The following is a 19,069-nucleotide window of genomic DNA, read 5'->3' as shown; positions in this document are numbered from 1 at the left end:
CATCGGTGTAGTCAACAACCACTCTCAAAGAAATGACACTCACTCTCCATATGTGCTCATGAAGTTGCATCACATGAGAAAGTTGTAATGGTTATTATAAAGGATGTAAGTTATGATCGGAATATGAAATTAAATGGTAAGGTTGCTGAAATAAACTTTTCTTATTTGGGAGGGGGAACAAACTGTTACAAAAGGCGCATGCACACACACATGTAAAAACATGAAAGCTGTGAAGAGTCTAGATGATAAGAGGAGGAAGATGATGAAATTCGCAAGTACAAAAGGAGTTGGGAGGACACTGAAATCTGATGAGTGAGGGATGCCACAAGGAGTTTTCCTTGAGGTGAAAGATGGACTTCGATAGTTTTCCAACCATCAAACATTGGAGGAGGCAAACCTACATGTAACCCATGAGATTTTGTTCAAAGAAGAGATTCTGTCTCTAGATACATAATTTTACAATGATTTAAGGCTCCAAGGAGATGGGACAGCCAAGATGGATCTTAGGCCGACGGAAGTGGATCTGTAGAAGACCTGAGCGAGTGAAGGAGAGGAGGAGGAGCCAAGAGATGAGGGTAATGGATGCGGATACACGTCCTCCAAGAAGGCCAACCAAAGTGACCACCATGGACAACCCCAACCCAACCTCATTTCTGAGCTTAGGCCTTCTTTGATCCGTTGCTCTATAGACATGGCCATCTACGAGGGGCACAGCTGTATACTTTGGTGTACGCTGAGGGGTGAGGGAATCGAGGTGGGCGAACGCTTGAACCGCCTGAGCTACTGGAGAGGGCGCCTTGTGGGCCTCCCTTGCTCTAGGACCTCCTCCATGCACAACCTCTAGTGGGCCTCCTTCCTCGTTCGTCCCTCGTGGTGTTGGCGTTTCTCCCTCTTGTGCTCCTTGGGGTGCTTCCCTTGGCTCCTCGGAGTAGCTCCATCTCCGTCTTGCAATAATGCATTCAATCCTTCCTCGTTCCCACACAGGCGGGCTCTTCTTCTTCATCCCTTGCCTCCTGGTTGATTCGCTGCTTGCAGACCTTGCACCAGATGATGGCGAAGAATTGCTCGCAGACCTTGCACCAAACGATGGCGAATTCTTGAGTGGCTCGAATACCTTCCGAGGCACTTGCACCGACAAGCTCTTGAACGACGAGCGTAGCTTCCTCTTCAGCCGCTTCCCTGCATTGTTGCATCCGCCCGTCTGCGCAGCTTCGTTGCACGATGTATCTTTGACTTGCGTCTCTCCAGAATTCGGCTTGATTTCTGCTTCATGAGGAGAGATTGTTTGTCTCGCAGATTGTGTTTCGGAGTTGAAGGAGGGCGAGCGCAGCAGCTTTAGGCCGTGAAATCGAGCGCAGAGCACCACCCCAGCTAGAATGAAAGAAGCAACCGAGATGCTCCTGGCTAACAGAATCGAAAGACACACAAATATCGTTGCAACTACCTTCCAAACCTGTTCCCTCCTCGTGAACTTCCGAGGCGACCTCGGTGGATCATGCCGTTCTGCTCGCTCTTGCCCCCCGCTCACATCTGGACTGCAATGGCCAGCAAAAATCGAGTCCTTCCGCGTTCGTGGCGTGCAGGGTTGAGGAGATAAGCTCGACGGCGAGCTTAAACCTTCGGATGCTCTCATCCTCTTGTGCAAAAGATCGGAGGAAATGAGAGGCGAGAAAGGGAGGACAGGCAGAAAATCCACTGGTGATTTGGCCACAAATTCCACGAAGCTCAACGACATGCCTGTGTGCAAAGCGACCTTGGACTTGATTTCCTTAATTGCTCTGCCTAAACTCTTCGGAGAAGCGCGGGGAGATGGAAGACTATCCCCTAAATTGCCCACTCTGCTGTTGAAAGACCGAGTCATCTTGCTTATCGTGTAGCTGCTGCAGCGTTATCTCCTGGAATATCAATACTTCTGCCTCCACGATCAAGCATTCGACTGCAACTCTTGTCGTCTTTGTACCAGATTTGCAGCGTCTATCAAGAAGATATGCGATTCTTTGATGGATCAATCAACAGCTCCACATAAACGTCCTCACGAATCTGAAATCCCTCGGCAAATCCCGAATCACGGCATATCAAAGCTCAAACCCGAGTCGCTCTCTTACTTCCTTCTTCTGAAATCTGTTTTATAACTGCACCTCCAGCAAATTGCACGCCGACTTCAATCAAAACTCGTGATTTACGTCTCCCTCTCTGTGTTGGTGTCTTCCTTCGCCTGACTCTGTTGTCTGTGTCTTCCTTCGCCTTATTGTGCCGCACCTGGGCCTCGAAGCAACTCACAATTTGCAAATCCACCTCACTCAGTTAGCGCAATTTGTGCCGCAGGGCCTTATGTGCATACTTTTCGTATAGCCATTGGGCCCGTGCGCGTCGAAACGGTAGCGATATACGTCAGAGTTTCTGTGCGCGAAATAGATGATACGAACCGTTTGAAGAGGGAGAGGAGGGTGGCGTGTGGCGATAGGACGAGGGAGGTGGAGGTGACAGCAGCAGAGAGAGAAACAAACGGCTCTTTACGCAAAAAAGAAAAAAGAAGAAGAAAGAACGCAATGCGTGTTGGATTTTGGTGAGCCCGCCTGCCGTTCACGCTCTTTTTCAGCAACAATCAATTTATGCCTCTCCTCTCGGTGGATCACATTTCCTATGTGATTTTGGTTGGATCCACTCTCTTGCCCCCCTCCCGCTGCTAGGGAGGGACCCTCTCTCTAAACGGTAGTGAGCCAATCCAATGGGTTCAAACTTTTAACGATGCGGGCGTAGACTCCATTTTCCCATCTCCCCACACCTAGCCGTGAGCGAGAAGGTCCTCTTAACTGTAAAACAAGATGAATGATAAAAATCATTCGTAAGGCCCGCGCGAGATCACAAAAGAAGACAAATTGGATGAGCAAAAAGTTGAGAGAAAGAGAGAGTAGAGAAAAAAGATGGAGGATTTCCAAGGAAAAAAATAGCAAGTGAAACTTGGACCAATCATAACTAGATTTGTGGTAGGTAGCCTTTCCATTGTGTAGCACGTAACTACTAACTCAAAATTGAAGCTGAATCCTAGCACTTTATCAAAAATTTAAGAAAAAAAGCAAATGAGTAAAATGGTGGACATGAGATGCGACACCTGGTCCATAGGGGCAAGATCCTCCCTGCAAATGTCAGGGGTGGTGACTTATTATTGATTTTGTGATGTTCGTTCAAATTTTTAGTAATTGAATGTAAAAGTCAGCAAACGTGTATGTTTTAAAATGCAAAAACTGATGACTTTATTTTTGGCTAGCTAGGAAAAAAAGTTTTCTGCTAGCATTCTAAATCAATCTTTATCTGGGAGTGTTTTTCCCAAAGGGCAACCCTTTGCTTCACATCATTATTAACACTATTTAGGTAAGTGTGCCCCTCCATACATTCCTTAGTGGAGTGAAGACATGATAAACACACAGATGTTTCTTGGTGTGACAACCGTATTCCATACACGTGCATTGTACCAATAGCTCATCCCAAGTCGATGTCAGAAGTAAGAAAACTTCTTAGGGCCACCTGCTTCGTAATCAACTTCTCCAAAAAGCAATTTATCTCTGATGAATTGATAATGCACCTCAATGTGCTTACTATAGGCATGAAACATTGGGTTTCTTGCAGTTGTGGTTTTGACCCTTATCCCAATATACTAGATATCAGAGCAGTTTACCCCTTCAACTCAAACTATAGCCTACTCATGCTATCAGACTACATGCAAGTAGGAAGCCCATCAGGCAAATTAAACTTTAATAGTCGTTTCTAAAACCAGATAGCCTCACAAGCTATATTTGTGATGCCTTGATATTCAGGCTCTATAGAAGAGAAACCACTGTGGGCTACTTGTTGCTTAGTGAACTTATTGGTCCTTGACATGTTACCCATTAGTGAACTTATTGGTCCTTGACATGTTACCCATTAGTAATCTGAAAGTGAGGGGGGTCTTATCCATTCTTTTTGTTTCTTTAGCCTGCCTTTGGATAAATATTCTACGTAATGACTCACTCCTTTACTAAAAGAGAAAATTCCATTTTCATGAATTTTTGTGCACATTTTTATGATTGGCTAAGTTGCACTTGCTATTTGTATCCCTTGTCATGCTATTTGTATCCTCCATCTTTTTCTCCCCCGCTTCTCTCTCTCCTCTTCTTCTACTTCTTCTTCTTCTTCTTCTCTCTCTCACAGTAGGCCACATGAATGAAATTCATCTTGTTTCATTCTATAATTTTATAATGGTTGCTTCTTTGCTTGAATTCTTACTTCCACTTGATAGACTTCACCTATCAATATTGGTTTGCAATTTCTAGCACTTATAGTTGCATTTCTACTAATATTCACGTGAAATTTTTGGAAAGCCGACTACACTAGTTGGCATTTCCTTTGCTTTATTGTTCCAAGTATTAGAAGACATATGCTACCTAGTTAGTTGGCTAAAATTTCTCTACTCAAACTATTCTTTGTTCGTTGAAGATGATTGACCTCTATCAAAATGCATAGGCTATCTATAGCCTCATGGAAGGCCTCTATGTTTGTAGGCATGGGATTGATGCCTTCATCTTTGGGAACCATATTGTCTTGTTGAGAAGGCTTGCTTTCTTAAAATTTTGATGTTGTTGTGCTATGCTCCTTGAATGAGCTTTTAAATGCACTAAGAGCTACTGGAAAATTGTTCCAAACTACATAATGCATTGTATAAATACAAGAACATAGAGTAATAAATCTAGAGTTAGAAGGGTGGTAACAAAATTTGAATTGGAAGAATAGGCACCATTTCTTGATTGAAAACTTGAATAATCAGATTGAGAAGTGAAAGGTTATTGATGAATACTGAGTTTTGAAGCTGAAAGTTGGAGCTGAAGAGATGGAATGTGATGAAGTATTGATGAAGCTGAAAAGTTATTCAGATTAATTTGGAGTACGTTGAAAACTAAAATTTAAAGTACTAAATAAATTAAAGAAATGTAGCGTCACAATGTTTTAGAGCATGATGACGACAAAAGTGTTATAGATTTGGATGTGCACAATGACCTAAGTAGAGGCTCCTCTATGAACGACTTGTATAGCAACTATGTCAAAGCCATGTGGATCACATGGATGACTAATTTCAGAAATAAAGAGTCCAAGGTTTATGGAAACATAAATGAGTCGTGTCTGAGATCCAAAAATTGAGACCCTACCTTGTGGAAGTTAAAAATAGAGACTAGGAGGTGCATTGGAAAATGAAAATTAGAAGCCAAAAAATTCATTTGAGAGTGAAAATAGAGAACCAAAAAATGTGATTAGGAAAGACATTTGAAACAAAGGTTGTACATCCAAAATGATCCAAAAATTTCAAGAAGGATATTTGAAAAGAAAGTCTAAAAGAAAGGTTTGGAAAAAGACTTAAGGAAGACCCAAAGAAAAGGTATGTGGAAAGAATGCTTAAAAAAGGAGCATGGGATTTGAGAGCTCTGTCAAGAGAAATAGAAGGAGAACTTGTTTGGAATCGAAATTGGAAAAGACCATAGGAATAGAATTTAGGATCAAATGTCCGAATTGCTAAATCTTGGTATTCGAATCTCCTCCCAGAGCCCTAGTGCTAATGGGGAGTCTGATATCCAAGAGTAACGACAAATACGTTAAGGTTGCAGCTCGGATGTATGATTGGATAAACAAGTAGAAACATCATTCATATCATTGTTAGTATCAGTGGGAACAGTGCCCCTTGGACGGCTATCACCATCCATGTCACCATTGCCTTGTGGCTGACCTTGATGGTGGAGAAGGGCCCCTAAGTGTGATTGGCTCTTGACTACTATTGGTCACCTGCACCACCCCCTTGGTCTTTTCCCTCCAACAACGAAGATCTAGGTGGTCTATCATGGAAGCTAGGATCTAAAAACTCTGATGCGGATTAGGACTAGGGTCCACTAATATGGAATGAAGGTTTAGGTGTGTTGATGTGGAAGGGTCTAGGTGCGATAGTATATCTATCAAGATCAAGATGTTGACTTGGTAGTTGAATTCAAGGCTACTAAAATGCTAAAATTTAGATGTTGTAAAGCAAGAAGATAAGGCACTATTGCATTTTCAATCAATGACAGAATGCACCCATGAAGTGGAGAATGCTGCATGTTGTAGAATAAAAAACTTGCTAAAACATTACTATAAGAAGACATAATACAATAGACTAAAATAGTAAAGTTCGTGACAAAACTCGTGACAATTACAAAATGGGAGCAAACAAATGCAAATGGAGATGGAAATCCAAGCCACTCAATGGCATGTGGAGATTGAAGGAGTGTTCTAGAATGAAACATGAAACCAAGATTCAATCGAGAAGTGCACCTTTGAAGCATTTTGGAACTATTGGATGATCGTGTCTATAACACCAACTAGAAACACTGAAGAATAGCTCTAAATATCGACCTTCACTCTTTGAACCTTAATGATTTCTCTCATCTACAACAACTATGACTTTGCTATGCAAGAGTGAAGAGTATAAAGTGCAAGTTGAAAGCATACTGCACACAAGCCACCATTGCCTCTCATACCATGTTGAAGATGTTGTGTGAGAGAGATAAAGATGTTAGAAACGTTACAAGATTTACACTATGCTCATCTCAATGGAATGAAACCATAAATGATTGTATGTACAAACAAGTGGCTAAGGGACCATGAACCCTATACCACATGCAATATATAATTTGAGCAAAATTGTTCATAATTTGTGCCTAGACTGCTAAAGGACGTTTGAACTAATATTTTGTTATTCATTTCCTAATAAATTAATGAAATTCTATCTGTAATTTTTCCAAGTCAGACAAGTTAGCACATGTCTCAGTCCATAATTTATTAGCATTATTCATCTAATTCTCTAGCATTATGATTTTGGACATATTTCACATTGGCATCAATTCTCTAATGATTTCCATGCATTCCTTGCTAATGTAGTTTCTTTGATAGTTGGAATCACGGTATCCTTTCAATTTAAAGTAATTCATTGTGAATCTAGTTTGAAGTAAATCCAGTTTAAAAACACACTAGAGTGCTCTACATTGCACAAGTTAGTAGAAAATGTGACGTGAGGTTTTATTAAGGCTAGACTACTATTGTCATAGCATGAATGGAGGACATAGCCACTAAATGGAGTTTACCTACTATCAAGTAGCATGGTTTGCAGCATCGCTTGAGAGGCAATGATGTAGTTCATCAAGGCAATCAAAGGCATCAACCTATGTGGGGGTTAAAGGTCACTGTGCCTTTACCCCGGTTATGTACAATACTCAAACACATATATAAATGAATGAAAAAGAAGATTAGGGTGGTTCTGCATCCACCAAACTTGTGTGGCTCTCTGTCTCTCTCTCTCCTTCTTCCATTCTTGCTTCCGTTGAGAGCACTCTTAACTGGTATCAGAGCCCGGGTGATCTAGCTGAGCCTGCGTGAATGCTTGAAGCTCAACAGCTCTGTGAGAGGAAGGAGAAGCTCTGTGGGAAGCTTTGTGGGCGACTTTACTTGCATCCGAGTGTGCAGAGACCTTGGAGGAACATTTGGAAAAGTCACTTTGGCTTTGCGAAGTGGTTTTGAGAGCCTGTTAAGAGCTTTCAAAGAAAAAGTCGTTTTTTGAGCTTTTCCCTGTTCCGTTCAATGACAGAGACTCCGTATTGACTTGTAGAGGCAACTATTGCTTGCTTTTGGTGTCCACATTCCTTCAGGAGCCTGGAAACACCTTCATTCCTGAATCTGGGATCATTTCATTGGATTTCTGAGTCACTATGTCAGTTCCTGCGTTTTTTGCCTGGGTGTTGGAACTCAAGTTTGGAGCAACCATTTGCAGATCTGTCAGTTCCGGTGGACTCAAGAGGTCCTAAAACTTCTATGTTGCTCATCATTTGCACTCCGGTGGAGTTTACAAACAGCTCTGTTTCAAAAAACGTTTTTCAGTCTGTGTGTTGGACCCAGTGATTAAGACCACGGTTTCCAAAACCGTCTGTCCCATTGAGTTCCGGACGCCCAAAAACCCCTATCTATCAGTTCTTGCATGATTCGGTGGAGGATTTTCAGAGTTATAAATCTCTGTGTATTCGATTTCGTCTCTCTGTTATGCATTTTTCATACTAAGGTTTTGAAACCTTAGATTTATGCCACATGGCAGTGGATAAGTGTTGACTCCCATTTCTCAGTCATCGGTTGGGATTTTGGAGTTTTGGCAGAAGAGAGATATTTGCAGATTTTCTTGCTGAGTCCGATTATGCAATGGCGCCCATGTTTTGAAGCATCTCAGGTTCTTTGGGTTGCAATGGATGATTTATAGGCCATTTGGATGCATTGCGGTCCTTGTTGGATGTGCTGATAGGCCCAAATTGCCTTGTGGGATGCTATTTTTTATGGACGCTTTGCACATGGATGCTATTTTATGCTGAGGGACAGCTTTGACACATTATTGGTGATGCACTGATAGTGCTATGCTCTCTTGGATGAGATGTAATTGATGCATATGCCAGTGGACAGTGTTTATGCTTGAGTCATTTGGCACTTATTGGCATTTTCTTTTGGGCCAGATTTGCTCATATGGATGCATAGTATATGCACATGAGTCAGATGCTTTGAGCTTTGAGTTTTTGTGATATTTCAATCTATTGTGGCATACACATTTGGGTGCATCTAGTATTTGGTGTGATTCTCTCTTGCAGGCGCTAGCATTTGGGATTTTGTTTCATTTGCATCATGGCATCCTCTTCCACGTCTGAAAAGGAGTTTTTCAGCATTAAAAAGTTTGATGAGACAAACTTTTCTTTGTGGAAAGAACAAATAAGGGATGTGCTTATTCAAAAGAAGCAGATTAAACCCTTGGCAGGGATTGAAGCTAAGCTTGCAAATATGTCTGAGGATGATTGGAATGAGTTGGATGCATTAGCAAAGTCTACTATTAGACTTCATCTTGCAGAGTCAGTTTATTTCACAGTAGTAAATGAGCAGACTACGGAAGATTTGTGGAAGAAACTGTGTGCCACTTATGAGAAGGAAACTGCCTTTAATAAAGTTTACCTCATGAAGAGGTTGTTTGAGCTGCAGATGAAGGAAGGGGTCTCCATTGCTTCTTACTTGAATGAATTCAATATTATTTTCAGCTAGCTTCAGGCTCAAAAAATGAATTTTGATGCGGAGACTAAGGCAATATTTCTCTTATGTTCGTTGCCATCCTCATGGGATTGTAAAGAATAAGGGAGAGAGATAGGAGACTCAAGTTCAGCTTTCTTCACAACACACAAAAGAGAGAGGACACAAGGTTGGAGGGTGAAGCCTTTCTTCACTTTTGCACACAACAACAATACAATAGAAGAGGGAAATACCCTATATGTCAAACCCTAGAATACGTGGTTCATATGTGAACCCAAACCAAAAACATACGTGGTAGTCTAACTACACCACGAGTACAACTAACATAGGCGGTGACATAAATGATAGTCATCCAAGAGATATATCGGGGGTAGAGCTTGATATCTCAACACTCCCCCTCAAGCTCAAATCCATCTCACGTACACCAAGCAAGCTCCTAAATCTGCGAAGCTTCTCGGTACCCAATGCCTTCGTAAAAATATCAGCCACCTGCTCCTCAGTGCTGACATAGACAAGATCAATCTCACCAGCTAGAACCTTCTCTCTCACAAAGTGATAATGCACCTCAATGTGCTTTGTTCTAGCATGATAAACTGGGTTATTAGCAAGCATGATGCTGTTAATGTTGTCACAATGAATGACAACTGCTGCATGAATTGACTGTCCCATATCTGCAAGTAGCTTTCGTAACCAAGCTACCTCACATGCAGCCATTGCTGCACCCCTGTACTCAGCCTCTGTGCTCGACAAGGCAACTGTTGGCTGCTTCTTGCTGCTCCAACTGATGGCAGCACTCCTAAGGGAAAACATAAAACCACTAGTAGATCTCCTGTCTGAGACACTACCAGCCCAGTCAGCATCTGTGTATCCATGTACCTGTAATGCACACCCAGCTTCATAAAACAGTCCATAATGCAATGTGGACTTCACATACCGCAGTATGCGCCTAGCCACATCCAAATGTGGCTTCCTCGGTGCCTGCATAAACTGACTTACCAGCCCCACAGCATAGCTCAAATCTGGTCTGGTTATAGTCATGTAAATCAAGCTACCTACTATGCACCTGTACATAGTAATATCTTCAAGAAGCTCACCTTAGCATTTTTGGGAAATGCATGTCTGGCCTGCTTACCCATTTGGCATGCTTCACATACCTTTTGCATTCCCTCAACTCTGAATTTAGGCAAACCTGCAACAATGTTTTTCGTTTGCATAGATTTCAGCCTTTGTATATTCACGTGCCCAATGCGCTTGTGCCATATCTCAATATCTGCAATGACATCTCTCCCATGCGCAAACATAGCAGCTTTCACCTCAGGCATATCAACATCCAAGGTGAACATTCTGCCATTTTTGTTGCCTTTTGCAACCAAGCGGCACTTATTTTTCAAGTCCTCAACAAAGCATCCATCAGGATTAAATCTAACCTGCAGACCTTGCTCAACCATCTGGCCAACTGAAACCAGGTTCTTAGTGATTTTTGGAACATGAAGTACATCTGCCAAGTACTTCGTTTTGCCATCCTGCATAGCCAATGGCACTTTACCAACCTGCGTAATTGGGTGCGCAGTATCATCACCTGTTTCAACATAACCTGGCTTATCCAAATTTCTAACATCATGAAACCACTCACCATGACTGGTCATGTGGTTAGAGGCACCTGAATCAACATACCAAACATCATTGCAAGCTGCAGCATCTCCTGACATGGAGTTAACCATATGCTGCATCACAAAAAGGTGCTCATTTCTGTCGTCACCATGCCCACTTGATGATGCATAGTTGCGTTGCTGCAACTTTCCACTTTTGATGTCATTCTGCTTTTTATAGCATGTATTCTCCTTGTGTCCAGGCTTTCCACAATAATAGCATTCTGTGCTGCTATTTACTTGCTGATTCCTTTGCCATGAACCACGGCCTCTTTGGCTCCCCCTGCCTCTAGAACTACCACGTCCTCCTCCATAGGACTGGTTTTCCTGTTGTTGCTGTTGGTTCTGATTTCCTGCACTGCCACCAAAACGGCCTCTTCCTCTACCCCTACCTCTACCTGTATTCGAGTAGAAAGCAGTCTCTTGAGAAGTTGAGGTGGCTGAACCACCATTCCTTTGCTCTTCACTCAGCAAGAGAGCAATAAGTTCCTGAAAATTAGGAAATGTTTCACGGACTCCAATGGATGTCCGAAACTATGCATAATCTTTCCCAAGACCATTCAAGGTCACGGACACTAAGTCCTCATCATCAACAGGTGCTCCAATGGAGGCAAGAGAATCTGCAAGGCCTTTCACCTTCAAGGAATACTCATTTATATTCAGATTTTTCCTTTGCACATTGTGCAACTCCTGCTTTAGCTGCATCTTTCGTGCTTTGGTATTTGTGCTATACAGCTTCACCAATGTATCCCATGCCTCCTTAGGCGTCTCTACATCCTGTATATGCACAATCATAGAATCTAAAATGCTAACAGACAGCCAATACAGGCATTTTCTGGCTTTTTCATGCCATTCTTTAAAGGCCTTCAATTCAGCAAGAGTGGGAGCAGTACCCAAAACTGGTTCTGCAGTTTCACCACTGATGTAATCCCAAACTCCCTTCCCCATAAGGAAGTTTGTCATCCTAAACTTCCATGCTTGGAAGTTGTTCTTGTCAAGCTTCTCACTGACAATGGTAGACAGATTCTCAGACATTTTACAAATCACGAATTGCAACAGCAACCTGTAAACACAGCAAATGCCTCACAAGGGCAAATAGCAAAACTTCTGCGAAAAGCCTCACAGGGGCAGATCTGCAACACTGACGAAAGTGGTATTTCACCACACAGTCACTTCCTAGTGACGATTTTGCATCAACAGGCAACAGGCATGAATTTGCAACTCCCAATATCTCTGCACACAGGCATACGATGCAATTTCTGTGGCACCTTTCCACCGACTAGCCGCGCAGTGGTCGCACAGCGAAAAACAGGGCCTTTTTCTGAGTGTCTGCGAAGAACTTCCGCCTTCAAAACGGGCCCCGAAACGGCCTCAAATCAAAACGGCCCTCTCCCGCAGCATATACTGCGCTCTCGCCACACCGCGAAGGGCCTCTTAATCTGAAACAGTGCACTCCTGCGCTTCTGGCTGTGCTACCTGCAGAGATTTGCTCCCAAACTCGAAATAGGAAAGCAACACTGGTCCTCTTACCAGGACACCACAAACTTGGCTTGCTTTCTTGAGCTCCTTACCACGAACAAGGCTCTGATACCATGTAAAGAATAAGGGAGAGAGATAGGAGACTCAAGTTCAGCTTTCTTCACAACACACAAAAGAGAGAGGACACAAGGTTGGAGGGTGAAGCCTTTCTTCACTTTTGCACACAACAACAATACAATAGAAGAGGGAAATACCCTATATGTCAAACCCTAGAATACGTGGTTCATATGTGAACCCAAACCAAAAACATACGTGGTAGTCTAACTACACCACGAGTACAACTAACATAGGCGGTGACATAAATGATAGTCATCCAGGAGATATATCGGGGGTAGAGCTTGATATCTCAACAGGGATACCTTCCGTACAACTGTCAGTAACTCTGCACCTGGTGGAGTACTGAAATTTGATGATGTTGTGGGTAGCTTGTTGGCCGAGGAGATTAGACGGAAGTCTATGAATGGCAACAAGCAAGATGCAGCCTTAAATGTGCAAAGGGGCAGATCACAGTTCAGGGGTAAGTCCCAAGAAAGAGGGAAGTCTCGTAACAAATCCAGGGCACGGAACATTGAGTGTTACCACTGTGGCAAGAAGGGCCATATGAAAAAGGATTGCTACAAGCTGAAAAGAGAGCAAAAGGATAAGAAAAAGAATGCAAATTGGGGTGCAAATCAAAAGGAAGAGAGTCCAAGGGAGGACAAAGGAAAAGTGAAGATCGAGGAGATCAATGCAGTCACACATGATAGTGACAATGACGTTCTCTTCATGTCTAGTTTATCTGCAGAGTTGCTTGCCACTTCAGATGATGCATATTCCCAGGATTGGATTTTGGATTCTGGTGCTTCATTCCATGTTACTCCCCATAGGGAATGGTTCTCCACTTATGACAGTGGAAAGACAGGTTGTGTGCATCTTGGAAATGACTATGCATGTGACATAGTGGGAGCAGGTGACATAAAGTTTTCTTTTGCAAATGGGTCTGCATTTGTTTTGAAACATGTGAGACATGTGCCTAAGCTGACCAAGAGTCTTATTTCAGTGGGTCAGCTAGATGATGCTGGTTTTCACACCACTTTTGGCTTTCAAAGTTGGAAAATTCAAAAGGGCTCTATGCTTTTGGCCAGGGGTGCCAAGTGTGGGACTTTGTATCTCCCTTACATGTATCAGGGATATTTGATCATGTTGTTGCAATAACCAAGCAGCCAAGCACTTCTTTGTGGCATTGCAGGTTGGGGCACATGAGCCAGAATGGAATGAAACTCTTATGCCGTTTGGGTTATGTACCACATTTGAGTTTCTTTGATTTTGAATTTTGTGAGCACTGTCTCTATGGGAAGCAAACTAAATCAGCCCATAAAAGAAGGGGAAAGAAAGAGTTTGAAATGCTTGATTTGGTGCATTCAGACGTATGTGGTCCCATGCCTACACGGTCATTAGGCAGGGCTGAATACTATGTGACATTCATTGATGATGCAACTAGGAAAGTGTGGGCTTATGCTATAGCTCGGAAGAGTGATGTGTTCCAGGTATTTCAGAAATGGCTAGCCTTGGTTGAGAATCAGTCAGGTAGAATGCTTAAATGCCTACGGACTGACAATGGTGGAGAGTATCTCTCTCATGACTTTCAGCATTTCTGTGATACTCGTGGGATTAAGAGGGAGCTTACATCCCCTCGTACTCCAGAGCAAAATCCAGTTGTAGAAAAGATGAACCGTACCATTCAAGAAAGGTTGCAATGTATGCTTTCCAATGCAAGTCTTTCTGGTGGTTTTTGGGCTGAGGCAATGAAGACTTCAGTGCATGTGATCAATAGATCACCTAGTAAGAGTTTGGATGGTGGTATTCCTGAAGAGGCATGGAGTGGAAAGAAGCCCTCTTACTCTCATTTGCGTATATTTGGGTGTGAGGCATATGCACATGTGCCAAAAGAGCTTCGAAAGAAGCTAGATCCTAAGTCTAGGAAATGCATCTTTCTAGGTTATGGTGAAAGTGGAGAGATGGGCTATCGTCTCTGGGATCCAGAAGCAAAGAAGATCATACGCAGCCATGATGTGGTCTTCAATGAGAAGAAGATGCATAAGGCACCCATGAGGGATGTGGAAATGAGGAGAATCACTTTCCAGGATGTGAATCCACCTGCCTATGTTGATAGACAGCAAGCTGTCCATGCACCAAATGTGCAAGAAATGGTACCACCAAGTACTCCCACAGGTATACAATCAAGGGTAGATGATGGATCATCTATTGGTGGAAATGATGAGCCAAATGTGGCTGATATGCAAGTGGGACAGCAAGCTGAAATGCCCTTGAGAAGATCATCTAGAGTGTCTAGACCACCTGATAGGTTTGTTCCAGGGGTAGACTATGTGATGCTTACTGATTGCGGGGAGCCTTCTTGCTACAAAGAGGCTATGATGCGTGAGGATCAACGCAAGTGGGAGTATGCTATGCAATCAGAGATGAGTTCACTTATGAAGAATAAGACTTGGGACTTGGTTTCTTTGCCACATGGAAAGAAAGCATTGCCATGTAAATGGGTCTACAAAATGAAGGTCACAGGTGATGATGTGCCTAGGTACAAGGCCCGTTTTTGGTTGCTAAAGGGTTCAAGCAAGAGAAGGGTGTGGACTTTGATGAGATATTCTCTCCGGTTGTGAAGATGACCACACTTAGATGCATGCTTGGACTAGTGGCATCAGAGGATATGGAGCTTATGCAAATGGATGTCAAGACAGCTTTCTTGCATGGGGATTTGCATGAGGAAATTTACATGGTGCAGCCCGAAGGCTTTGAAGAAAAGGGCAAAGAGCATTTAGTTTGCAAATTGAAGAAGAGTCTCTATGGTCTTAAGCAAGCACCTAGAGAATGGTATCAGAAGTTTGATGCTTTCATTCGGTCCCAGGGTTTTAGAAGGAGTGAAATTGATCACTGCCTCTACACTAAAAGGGCTAAGGATAATAGCTTGATAATCCTGGCACTATATGTGGATGATATGCTATTGGCTAGCAAGAATACTTATGAGCTAGATGCATTAAAGGCCAAGTTGCATGAGGCCTTTGATATGAAGGATTTGGGACTTGCAGGTCATATTCTTGGTATGCGCATCACGCGTGATCGGAGTAGGAAAATCCTTTGGCTTTCACAAAAAGAGTATGTTACAAAAGTATTGCAGCGTTTCAATATGGAGGGGGGGAAGGCAGTGAGTACTCCATTGCCTCCATATGTGAAACTGAGTCATACAGATAGTCCCAAATCAGAAGAGGAGAGGGCCATGATGGCTAAGGTTCCTTATGCATCAGCAGTTGGGAGTCTTATGTATGCTATGATAGCTACTAGACCAGACATTGCATTTGCAGTGGGAGTTGTTAGCAGGTATATGGCTAATCCAGGAAAGAGGCATTGGGAGGCAGTTAAGTGCATCATGAGGTACATGAAGGGTACCAAGGAGATGTGCATTTGCTTTGGTAAAGGAGACATGCATGTACTTGGGTACACAGATTCAGACTACTATGCAGGGCATGTGGATAGTAGGAGATCCACTTCTGGTTATGTGTTCACCTTTGCAGGTGGTGCAGTGTCGTGGATGTCTCGTGCACAGAAGTGCATTGCTTTGTCTACCACAGAGGCTGAATATGTTGCAGCCACAGAGGGTTACAAGGAGGCTATATGGCTTGATCGGCTAGTGGGAGATTTGGGGATTCATACAGGTGTACCGACATTGCATAGTGATTCCATGAGTGCTATTCAACTAGCACGGAATCCTGTCTTTCATGCAAAGACCAAACACATTGAGGTCAGGTACCATTTCATCAGGAAGGTACTTGAGGACAAGCGCATAGAGCTTGTCAAGGTTCATACAGATGATAACCCTGCAGATATGCTGACGAAGAGTCTACCTAGTCAGCGGTTTGAGTATTGTCATGTATTGATGGGCATTGGATAGTATGCTCACTGGTTGTTCTCCCTTAAAGGCACATTGTCCTTTAAGTGGGAGGTTGTGGGGGTTAAAGGTCACTGTGCCTTTACCCCGGTTATGTACAATACTCAAACACATATATAAATGAATGAAAAAGAAGATTAGGGTGGTTCTACACCCACCAAACTTGTGTGGCTCTCTGTCTCTCTCTCTCCTTCTTCCGTTCTTGCTTCCGTTGAGAGCACTCTCAACCTATCGAGCCATCGTTATAAAGCAACAAAATTTGTGATGAGAGCTACATGAGGGGCCCTTGTTGGGCCTCTCAAACGATCTTACTTATTTGAAGTTGTAGGACTTGGCTTAGAATATTGCATGGTGGCTGTCATGTGTAACTGCAAAAAGGAGCTAAATTAGATGCTCACATGGTAGCCAACAAGACACCAAAGCATTGGAGAAGATGCTACTTATGAGGGGATGATGATAAGACATTTACAAATCGCAACCCTCTCTCTCTCTCTCTCTCTCTCTCTCTCTTTCTCCCTCTCCCTCTCTCTCTCTCTCTCTCTCTCTCTCACACACACACACACACACACACAGACACACAGAACCTATTATAGATCTCTCTCTCTTCTCTTAGATAACCTTAGAAAATCATTCAAATCACTCTCCACAAATATTTTATTTTTCCAAAGTATTCAACTTGGGTACATAGTGTCTTAACAATTAGTATTCTCTCAAAGGATACAGAGCTTTGCAGTTGAGGTTGTGGAGATCCACCAGTGACTTTATTCTTCAATTCTCTCTCTTTGTGACGTTCCAAGCTTTGGTGCCTAAAGGGCTCTGATTTTTTTAGAGATCCTTAGGCATCTAAGTTTATTTAGAGATATTAGATCTTCAAGTTTAGTTGTATCCCACTCATCATACATATAACTACTTCTTTTGGAAAGTTCTATTTCCTTTCCTAATGGCTAGAGGCAAGATTTCTAGGTTTTTGAGGGTTGATCTTCTGTATGTTTCTTTAAACATGATGTAGAAAGTCTTTGTCATTTGCTATGGTCTTGTCGCATTACCCAATTATATGCAGGACGCTATAGGTTGCAAGTTGTAAGGTGGGTCCTTTGGTTCAAGAGAAGCTCACATAATGTACTTTTGAACGATTACTTCTTATGTTTTTGTTGAAAAATGGTGATCAACAACTAACTATAGAGCTGGGGATGAGCATTTTCCGAGCGAAATCTTCCGAGCGTCCGAGCGAAGGAAAAAAAAAGCTTCCAACTATGCAAAAATATGACAAAAAAGGATCAGAAGAAAACATAGTTTCACTTAGAAATATGAAAAGTATTATAGGAATGTCTATTTTATACACGAATATTTATGTGAATCTTTGGGAATGGTGAGAACATAATGGGATGGCTTTTGAAGAAACCCACATGTAGAGTAGACTTCTCTATGAAAATTCCCTTATGATCCTTCTTACAACTTTTTACTTAATAGAGGGTGACATTGAAAAACCTCTCTCAACCTATCTTCATGAAAGGGTTTCTCCAAAGAAAACTCATTGAAGCAAGCCATCAAGGTAGTTTCGCCAGCGAAACCCCTTTGAACAAGGTCTTTCAAGGTAGTTTCGCTGGCGAAACTACCTTGGACAGCACTTTTAAAAGTGACATAACTTTCACATCCAATGTCCAAATATAGTCATTCAACCACTCAAATTGATCGGAAAACCCCATTCGAGCACATCTATGGGGTTATATTTTGGAAAACCTTGCATATATAGTATTAAATATTACATGTATTTTATGAGAGTGATATATAAGCCTAAGTTAATACTTATTTACAGTAATTTAAACTTCTGTAGAAACATGTCCATAAATATCTTGTTATTAATACTATAAAAACACTTGAAAGATATTGCCATATGATATAAATGTGTTTAATAAGTAATTATTTATGTATAATATTATTATATTGAGAGTGATTATGAGGGACGTTTCTTAAATGAATTATTTTTCAATACTTTTTTAAGGTAATAACAAGGGTACAAAGGGATGTCTATGAATAAGAAGATTTATGCTATGTAAAAATGAATGAGTGACTAGTCTGTATATTTTTATGATAAAGGGATCTAGTTCTAATGAAAATAAAAGTGTAAAAACCATGTTTCCTAAAGAAATACTATTTTTAAAATCTCTTGAAAAACACGCTCGTATAAACTTGCTCATAGGTTTCTGCTCGTAAAATTGACGCATCCCTATAGAGCTCGTGGTGGTTGATGTAGTTTCAGTGAGAAGAAGAGGATGAGATTGAATTGCTTAGGGAATATTATGAGCTTTAAGAAGACTGATGATACCATGCATGTGGTAACTGCAACCTAGGATGATCTACAATGCAAGTGTGGAGATTCTACACCTTGCGTAGATGCTTAGTAGATGCTCAGAGATGGATATGAGAATATGCACTAATATGTTTACTTGATATCTTAGTATTTTGTACATGCAAATTCGATATGTAAATGAGATTATGCACTATGATACTTAAAATTTTGCTTCTCACAAAAAATTAGCTATTGTAATGTATGATGTTTTAATGTAACATGAAGAGAGAGATTTTACAATTGGAAAAAGAGATAGATCTTTTAATGTGGCATGTCGTCCAATACCAAGTTGGTTGTATTATACTCATAATCACAAGCCAACATTGCGACTTGCAAATAGTATCTCAAAGAGTCTAGTCGTGATCTGGAAGCTAATATTTTTAAGGTAATGCTAGAGTTAGATCAATGTTAGAGTTGTGAAAAAATTAATGTTAGACATATTTTCAACATTGTTTTCTTTTTTTTCAAACTTATATGTGATCTTTG

At 41.8% G+C, this 19,069-nt stretch overlaps 1 protein-coding gene across 1 annotated transcript; it reads right to left on the bottom strand.

The window, feature by feature from the left end:
• Window positions 1–255: 255 nt before the first annotated feature.
• On the bottom strand, window positions 256–2,170 carry LOC147888829 (uncharacterized). The gene has a single exon (XM_087392889.1). It carries the CDS (start codon window positions 1,859–1,861, stop codon window positions 467–469), a length of 1,395 nt encoding a protein of 464 aa, XP_087249015.1. The 5' UTR covers window positions 1,862–2,170; the 3' UTR covers window positions 256–466.
• Window positions 2,171–19,069: the final 16,899 nt, after the last annotated feature.

Source organism: Dipteris shenzhenensis, chromosome 21, assembly GCF_047967505.1.
Source record: "Dipteris shenzhenensis isolate YYH24624 ecotype China chromosome 21, Dip_SZ_1.0, whole genome shotgun sequence".
NCBI classification, from domain to species: domain Eukaryota; kingdom Viridiplantae; phylum Streptophyta; class Polypodiopsida; order Gleicheniales; family Dipteridaceae; genus Dipteris; species Dipteris shenzhenensis.
Note: the sequence above shows the minus strand (reverse complement) of the source record. Positions and strands in the feature narration are given on the sequence as shown.

Excerpts from the sequence above, each read along its gene's own strand:
- LOC147888829 (XM_087392889.1), bottom strand. The coding sequence starts at position 1,861 with ATGACTCGGTCTTTCAACAGCAGAGTGGGCAATTTAGGGGATAGTCTT.